Genomic DNA, 9,245 nt, shown 5'->3' with positions numbered 1-9,245 from the left:
GTACCACCACACCCGGTCTGCTGGCTGGCAAGGCTTCCAGGGCCAGTGTGACATGCAGTACTGGAGATTGAACCCGGGTCCTTGTGCTTGTCAGGCAGATGCTTAGAATGCTGAGCTATCTCCCCAGCCCTGATTTTTAAAATTTTCACACAGCATCTTGCTAAATTGCTAAATTGCCTGGGCTGGGGTGGAACTTGCAATATCCTCCTGCCTCAGCCTTCCAGAATGCTGGGATTACAGGCCTGTTCCACCCAGTTCAAAGTAACTGCTTACTGGCCTGGGGATATCCAGTAGTTCAGTAGTGAGTGCTTGCTGACTTACAGAGGACCCTAGATTCAATTCTAGCACTGCAAAAAAAAACTATAGCTACACCTAGATTTATATTTCATTTCTTTGATTATAATTTAAAAACTGTCTGCTGCCATTGCCCCTTGTCTTCACTGCCTACATGGGCCATTGGGCTGCTGCTCATATGGGGAACAAAGTGCATGCCCTGGCTCTTTAGAGAAGCAACCCTAAAGGAACCCAAACATGAGGCAGAGCTGAGCTCATTTAACCCATGTGACCCTACGTGTGACAGCTCCACCCACTGTCACTGGACCAAACCGGGGGCCGTTGGGCTACCTGTGGGATGACGGGTCTGGGGAGGAGCCCCCAGAACGAGCTCAAATTTGAATGTGAGGCCAAGGCTGTGTCAGACAGAGGCAGCGAGGCAGCACTGCTTGAGGCAAGAGCTCCTGGGCCGGGACTTCAGGAAGGCAGGCACGCTGGACACCGCCATGGACAGGTGAGGGGCAGGTCTGCATCCTGGGCTGGGGATCTGCATGGTCACTGCACGGGAGCCCACCTGCTGCCCTGGGCAGGTCCACCAGAAATATCCTGTGTGATGCACTGAGTCGTCTTGAGACTTGTGGCCTAACTAGAAGTGGTTTACAGTAATAATTTAACAGGTTTTTATAGCCTAAAATCATGAGACACTCATAGCCACATTGTACTAAAAACAGTAGTGGCCATTTTTGTCATAGTTTTGCAAGTATTCAACAACAAAGCCATTTAAAGACAAACCTGCCTCAAGAGAGTTTATTGAAATAACTGAGCTACAGTAAGGAAACTGGTATTATTTTGAATGCCAAATATCATGATTAATGGCTTGAATTCATGGAAGCAAGTTATTTAATATTACAGGCCTAATTGTTGGCCAACTAATGGCATTTTTGTTGCTTATCTTTCTATTTGTTCAGACCTAGTTTAACTTAATTCTTTATTTTCGGGGGAGCTGCAAGGAATTGAGCTCAAGATCTTGCACTTGTGCCACTGAGCTATATCCCCAGCCTTAACTTAATTCTTGAATATAGAATCTATAAGATTTTCAGTGTCTTCACATAGTTTATAATAAGTTATTTAAAAAGTTATTGACGGGGCCAGGGAGATGGCTCAGTAGAATAAGTGCTTCCCTGGCAAGTGCAAGGGCCTCAGTTCAATCCCCAGTTCTGCAAAACAAAACGAAACAAATAAAAAGTTATTGACCTAGAGCTTATTCCACTTGTTTTCATGATTACTATGAATGTCTGAGACAGACACCTAATCCACATATTTCATCTTGGTTTAATTTTTTATATAGACTGTACACTACAGAGGTAAGTGCTTTAATGTCAGGGCTGGGAGTGTGGCTCAGGGGCGAGGCACTTGCCTAAGTATGTGCAAGGTCCTGGGTTCAATTCCTGGCACCCTGGGGCTGAAGGTACTGCTCACACAGAAGGAAATACAAAGACCAATAAGGAAGGAGAACAAAGGAATGCACAGGAGAAAGCAGCGCCCTAGACCCCACACAGGAGCTTGGAGGGTGGCTCGCTCAGGCTTATTTTTAACCCATCTGTCCCCGGTTTGCATCACTAGGTGTTCTGCCCCAGGGGACACAGCTGTGGGACAGCTGTCATCCTGCTGCCTTGAGAGGCTGCGGAACACAGGCTCTCAAATTCCTTCAGTATGTCACATCCTGCTCCTCTTACTTCCAGAATATTTCCTCTTTTGTAACAGGACATACACGCGCACATGCACACTCACGTGCACACCCCACCCACAGTACACCTGAAAGAGTCTTCCAGGGCTGAGTACTGCAATTTTTTTTTTTTTAAGTTTTCCCCACTTTTCTTGTCTCTGTGGCACAGATGGAGATGGGCAATTTATTTTTATTTATTTATTTTTGTATTTAGGATAGGGTGTACCAGGTCTCACTACTAGATCACATTTGTAGTGATGTGCCTGTTTACAGCCTCCCAAGAGCTGAGATTACAGGCGCTCGCCACCACGCCCAGTCTCAATTGCCATCTCAGCATGCCCTGGGGGTGGAGCCGGCAGGCCCGGGGTTTGAACTCCCAGCCCCTGCATCAGCCTAAGCAGGCACTTTAATCTGCTGAGCTACTTGGCTGGCCCTAGATGGCAGCTTAAACAGAAAGGGAAGTTACTGGTAAGAGATGAAGCTTAATATGTTTTAAATTGACAAGGCAAAGCATGGTGGTGCATTGCTGTAATCCCAGCACTGGGAGGCTGAGGCAGGAGAACCAAAACTTTGAGACCAGCTGGGTAACTAAGCAAGAAGTTGTTTCAAAAAGAAAAAGACAGCAGGTGTGGTGGTGCACACCCTATACTCCCAGCACTCAGGAGGCTGAGGCAGGAGAATCGTTGTGAGTTTGAGACCAGGCTGGGCTACAAAGTGAGCTTAAGACCAGCTTGAACTGCACAGCAAGACCCTGTCTCAAGAAAAAAAAACAAAAACAAAAAAAAAAAAACCTGGAGGTAGGGAGGAGGCTGCTGGGGATATAGCTCAACGCTTCTGTTAAATCTGCGGTACCACAAAACAACTGTTCCAAAGAAATTATTATTTTTCTTTTGTGTTCATATTAAGTACCTACTATGTGTTGGGCTTAATATGTTATGAGTTACTACATGCTAATTCTGTAACAGTAATTGTCATGGTGTCATTGTTGGGACCTCTTTAGTATCCATTTTGTGTTCCTGCCAGTTATACTTATTTTGGTGCCAAGGATGAGAACTTTAATTTAATTCATTTTACCTTTTAAATGAATAATGTTGACCTATTTTTTTCCATGGTACTGGGAATTAAGCCCTGAACCTTCACAGTGCACTACATACCAGCCCTTTTTTATTTTTAATTTTGAGACAAGGTCCTGCTAAGTCACTAAATCGTGCAGGCTGGGCTCAAATTTGAGATCTTCCTGTCTCAGCCCCCAGAGTGTTAGGATTATGGGCCTATGCCACCACAGCCAGCTTGGTTGACCAATGTTCATGGTTTCAATATACATAATACTTAAGCTGATAACAAACCTAGTTGTCTTAAGGTTTAATTTCGAATACTTTCCAGTAAGTTTCATGTGTGTGAAATTGAAACCAATATGGGCTCTTAGAAAAAAAAATTGGCTCTTATCCTAGATGTCAGTCCAAGCCCCAACATTATACAGCATAACATCGACATTTTGGGAACCAGTTTTTAAGGTCAGGGTTTTGCCACTCGAAATATCTATCCTCTTAATGTATTAGTTTTCAACTAATGTCCCAAGACTGGCACATGAATGATCACAACAGCCCCCAGAGTTTCCCCAAATGCCACCTAGGGAGTGGACAAGCCACACAGTGGCACCCTATGCAGCCAGAAGGGTCCAGCCAGGGACACGGCGGGCCCCAGGGACGGGCCAAAGAAGTGAGACCCAGAGGAGTAGAGGATACAGGATAAGGCGTAACTCGGGGCATCGAAGATCCAGTCAGCCAGCAGCTGCCGGGGCAGAGCTGACTGCAGAGGGGCTGAAGGAGGTCTTGGGGGCCGGAGCCCTAGAAATGCTCAGTAACACGATGGGGGGGGTGGTCAGCGCTGGGTGTTTACATGGGCCAATGTTCACAGACTGCGGGCAAAGTTTACTGTATGTAAATTGTACTTCAGTGTGACCAAAAAAGTAACAAAGTTTCAATTCTCTCACCAGCAAACCGTATTCAAATTCCGGTTTAGAGTCCACTTTGCAAGTGCTCTGCGCTTCTGCCCATCACCACTAGGAGGCAGCACCACCTCCCCTGTTGGATAAAAGCTGGGCAAATTGAGGGCGGCAAATGCTGCGGCTCTTGCTTTGCAGCATGCACGCCGTGCAACTTGTATTCCTGTTTTCCTCTGTAAGGAGGACTGTTGGTTTATTTAAAGAAACCTGAGTTGCCTGAGAAGGTTTCAGTCAATTCAACTGGGTGCTCCCGATAGGCGAGATCCTGTGCTAGAAGCCGGAGACAAAGACGGCGTCGAAGTCGCTGTGTGTGGCTGCAGCACAGCACACAGAGGCGGTAGACTGTAGTGGGCGCAACCAGCAAGAGGGTTGAGAACGCAGTCCGCAGTGGAGGGCAGGCTGGAGGGTCTGGGTTGGATCCCCAGTGCTGGGGAGAAAGAGCCAACAGAGTACAAATTCCTTCTGTGCAATGACCATGGGATGATGCACGCGCCCATAAAAAAAGACCAGGAGAGAAACTACTACTGTTTTTTTTTTTTTTTTTTTTTTTGTACCGGGGATCAAACTCAGGACCTTGGGCTTGCCAGGCAGGCACTTATGCCACTGAGCTATCTCCCCGGCCCGGTGCTCTTTAAGAGTCACTGTCATTATACAGAATGCTTCATCATTAGACATTAAGGCTTTCTAATTTTTTCTTTTTATATATCTAGCACAGGGTCTACAGTATGTGTTTAGTACCGGGTCTACAGTATGTATTTAGTACAGGGTCTACAGGGTCTCACTACACAGATTGCACTCTTAGTGATCCTTCTATTTTCAGCCTTCCAAGTGCTGGGATTAGAGGCACGTGCCAACATGCCCTGTCTCAGTTGCCATCTCAGAGTGCCCCGGGGGTAGGGAGTGGGGTCAGCACGGTGTACCAGGGATTGAACTGCGGTCCCTGAGTCTGCCTAAGCAGGCCCTTTAATCTGCTGAGCTATCTGGCTGGCCAAGGCCTTCTAAATTTTAAGTTTTTAATATTTTAAAATTTAAAACTTTACTTTTCCGGAGTATTCCAATTTTACAATAATCAAGGGCTACTCTTACACATTAAAAGCATACTTATAAACTTGACATGGCCTCAAAATGGAAAATATCTCACTGGGGACGCTGAGATGTCAGCAAGTGGTAAATTGGAATATAACAGGAAATTAGAGGAGGGCTCTTATATTTTTCCTTAGAAAATCTGGGGTAAAAAAAAATTTTAAAAAGAAAAAGAAAAAAAATCTGGGGTAATAGTGGTGAGAAAGTTTCTGAAAGTTTTGGTTTTGCTCTGCTTGTGGTGCCAGAGTTTGAACCTAAGGCCTTTGTATTAAGCTACAAACTCAGCACCTCTTATCCTGAGACAGGCTCTGAGTCACTAAGTTGCCCATACTGGGCTCAAAGGTAAAATCCTCCTGCCTCGGCCTCCCAGAGTGCTGGTTTGCAGGTGTGCCCTGCCACATCTGGCCCAGAAAGATCTTATACTGGCTGGCACAGGGCACCTGCATTGCCCTGGACTGCAACTCAGTAGTACAGTGCATGCGTCTGACCCTGGTTCAAACCCTAGTGCTCTGAAAAGGGAAAAAGTAGGAAGTGTTCAGCCCAGAGAGAAGAAAACCACCATCGAGGGAGCCCCAAAGAAAATGCTGAAGGGACATAGGCCAGCAGCAGCCAGGCCCGAAACAGCCGGAAGGGAGAGCAGGACAGGTGTCAGAAACGCTGCCTTGGGGCCCTACCAGAGAGGCTGCCTGCTGCTGCCCTCAGAGAGCTGAGGCTGAGTCTGCAGAAGAGTGAGCAGGGCTCTGAGTGGCAGAGGGGACATCGCTTTGGAAGGAGCGTGGACCTGGTGGCACTGAGGGCGGGGAGATGGCGTTGTCAGCACAGGGAAGGGCAGAAGCGACTCCTGCTTATCTCCCCGTTTCCACGCTTTCGCGAAGCCTGCACAAATGCACAGTTTTATGTGGCTCATCACAGCAGTTGCACTGTTATCCAGCTTGCTTTCACCCACTTTGCTCTGAGAATAATATATTCTTTTCAGATACAGCCCACACTCCTTAAGCAGACACATTTACAAAAAACAGCAAGGGTCAGCCAAATAGCTCAGCGAATTAAAGTGCCTGCTTAGGCAGACACAGGGGCCAGGAGTTCGATCCCCAGCCTGCCATGCAAGCCCCGCACCTGGGGCACACAGAGACGGCAGTTGAGACTGGGCGTGGTGGTGCTCAGCTGTAAAGAGGAAGGTCACTATGAGTCCCATCTACGCAGTGAGATCCTGTGGACCATCCAAAGAAAGAGCCATAGGTCAAACTGCACCTGCTTGAGTGGCAGCAGGAGTGGGCAGGAGATGAGCTGACCAAACCACCCTGCGGCTCCAGCCGTATTTGCCCAACATTGAGAAGATCGTGTCTCTCCGGGCGCAGATGAGCTCAGGGCTTGCGTCGAGCGGTTCAGGAGTCCATTGAGCATCGCTCCATTGGTCTCCATTCTGAGCAGCAAAAGGCATCGATGGTGGTTTGCAGGCTCAGTGGGCTTAGGCATCCAGCCAGTGGTGACACGATTTCCAGACAATCCTGGGTGGGTTCCCGGCCCATGTGAGGCTCTGGGCTCCTCCTAGCACTGTCAGGCAACAGCGATGACAGCAGGACCACGTCACCTGAACCTGTCACGGCCTGTATCTTCCTCTCTCTCCCACCCACAGTCTCCTGATGAAGCAAAAGAAGTTTCTTTACCACTTCAAAAACGTCCGCTGGGCCAAGGGGCGGCATGAAACTTACCTGTGCTACGTGGTGAAGCGGAGGGACAGTGCCACCTCCTTCTCCTTAGACTTCGGCTACCTCCGTAACAAGGTAGACCACTCCCAGGGGCGAGATGCTAATGTGACCCCTGATAATGTGACCCCTGGCTCCTGCAGGAGCCACCGGTCCGAGGCCCTTCCAGCTTGGCCTGACCCCCAGTGCTCTCCCCTTCCTGTCCAGATGGATAGCACTGTGTAAGAGTGGCTGGCCAGCCAAATGTGTCACCTAACATCCTCCCCAATCCTGCAGGCCATCCATCCTCAGGGCTTCCAATCCTCTGGAGTAAAATAAGAGCATTTGGCTTGGGGACATTAGCGGCCTATTCAAGCAAAAGCTGTTTTCTCTCTCTCTCTCTCTCTCTCTCTCTCTCTCTCTCTCTCTCTCTCTCTCTCTTTTTATAAGATCTTGCTATATAGTTCAGCATTCAGACTAGCCTTGAGCTCACTTTGTAGCCAAGGATGGTCTCTAACTCACAACAATCCTCCTGCCTCAGCCTCCTCAGAGCTGGGATTACAGGTGTGCACCACCACATTCTGCTCTGATCAGTTAATGAACTCACACTCTGAGCTGCCTGAAAAAAATGACATTTCTGGGACTACCCCAAATCCCACAGGGCTTGCTCCAGCAGTGGTGCCTGGTCTCTTCATAACATGCTGTGAGGTCTCTGGTAGCAGCCGGGGGCCAGGTCACTGACACAGAGCGTCACTGACTGTTACCAGTCCTGTGATTTTCTCCGCCTAATTTGTGCTGGGCTGCTCACCTCGCCATCCTATGCTACCTCCAACCCCTGTCCTACCCTGAGAGGACACATGAGCTATTCCAGAGCACCTTCCCTGACCCCTAGCTTGACACATGTCAATGCGGCTCCTTTCACCGATGGGGAAACCGAGGCACTGAGCGCTGCACAGCCTGTCAATCTCGCAAACAGCAGAGCCAGAAACCCAGCGGCGTCGTGTCCTGGGGCCACGAGCCTTGCCCTTGGAGGTGGTTGTCGGAGCTCCCTGGGGCAGGCAGCACTGCACGGCTGCACCGCGGGTAGCGTCAGCGTCTCCAGAACGGGTCTGGCAGGCGCTGCCCAGACTACTGTGCGGGCTCTGGCGCCACTTTGCGGCCGCTCCGGGACGGGCCGCTTTAATCTGGTTCTCCAAACCAGCCTCCGCGTGAGGGAGGGCTGGCCCGGTCCCAGTCCCCGCGGTCACCAGGCCCTATCGGCCCCGCAGTCCGGCTGCCACGTGGAGCTGCTGTTCCTGCGCTACATCGCCGCCTGGGATCTGGACCCGGGCCGCTGCTACCGTGTCACCTGGTTCACGTCCTGGAGCCCCTGCTATGACTGCGCGCGGCACGTGGCCGACTTCCTGCGCGGGAACCCCAACCTCAGCCTGCGCATCTTCACGGCGCGCCTCTACTTCTGCGAGGACCGCAAGGCCGAGCCCGAGGGGCTGCGGCGGCTGCACCGCGCCGGCGTCCAGCTTGGGATCATGACCTTCAAAGGTGCGGCGGAGGGGGCGGGACCCTCGGCTCCCAGGCACTTCCTCTGCAGGGGCCGCTGGGTTGGGACAGAGTCTTGCTAAATTGCCCAAACCGGATTCAAACTTGAGACCCTCCTGCCTCAGACTCCCAGAGCGCTCTCTCTGCAGGCAGAATCCGAGGGACAAGACGCGCGTCCTGAACACAAAGCCCTGGGTGGGTGAGGAACGGGGGCCACGGTTTGTTCCTCTCCCTATTCAAGACTTAACCTGTCTTCTCCCCACCCTCTTTCTGTTAAAGATTACTTTTACTGCTGGAATACTTTTGTCGAGAATCGCGAGAAAACCTTCAAGGCCTGGGAGGGGCTGCACGAGAACTCGGTCCGTCTGTCCAGGCAGCTGCGGCGCATCCTGCTGGTAAGGCCGGGTCTCAGCCCCTGCCCCATCCTTCCCACCCTCCCCCTCCTCCTCTCCCATCCCCCTTTCCCGTCCCTTCCCTCTCTCCCCTTCCCTTCCCCTTGCCCTTCTCCCCTCTCCCTCTCGCCCCCTCCCCCCCCCCCCCCCCCCGGGTCGGTTTTCTTCCCCGTTCCCGGGGGCCCCCCACCCCCTCCCACCCCCACTCCCGGCTCACGCCCACCCGTCCGCCCTCCCGCAGCCGCTCTACGAGGTGGACGACCTGCGCGACGCCTTCCGCACGCTGGGGCTGTAAGCGCCGCCGGGAGCCCACGAGCGCCGGCAACTCTGCGCGCGGGAGTGGACTAAGGGCGGCCCGCACGTCTTCTCTTCTTTCTTCACTTCTCAATTTCTTGGCGCTTACTGGGGAAATATTGGTGTATGACTTTAAAATGCTCGCGGCTTGCTGCCAGACCTGCAGTGCAGGCGCAGCTGGCCTCCGGGCAGCTCCGCGCAGTGCCGCCCCCTGCCGGGCAGCGTCGAAACTGCAGGCCCGCGCGTGCCCT

The 9,245-nt window shown here is 51.3% G+C and overlaps 1 protein-coding gene across 1 annotated transcript; it reads left to right on the top strand.

Moving 5' to 3' along the window:
- Positions 1-713: 713 nt before the first annotated feature.
- Positions 714-9,028, top strand: Aicda (activation induced cytidine deaminase). The gene is made up of 5 exons (XM_012512908.2): positions 714-787; positions 6,724-6,871; positions 8,041-8,311; positions 8,588-8,703; positions 8,942-9,028. The coding sequence occupies exons 1-5, from the start codon at positions 780-782 to the stop codon at positions 8,993-8,995; spliced, it is 597 nt and encodes a 198-aa protein (XP_012368362.1). The 5' UTR covers positions 714-779; the 3' UTR covers positions 8,996-9,028.
- Positions 9,029-9,245: the final 217 nt, after the last annotated feature.

The sequence above is a fragment of the Octodon degus genome, unplaced genomic scaffold (assembly GCF_000260255.1).
Source record: "Octodon degus isolate 3935 unplaced genomic scaffold, OctDeg1.0 scaffold00288, whole genome shotgun sequence".
In the NCBI taxonomy this organism is placed as follows: domain Eukaryota; kingdom Metazoa; phylum Chordata; class Mammalia; order Rodentia; family Octodontidae; genus Octodon; species Octodon degus.
The sequence above is the reverse complement of the archived record's forward strand: the minus strand, read 5'-3'. Positions and strand labels throughout refer to the sequence as shown.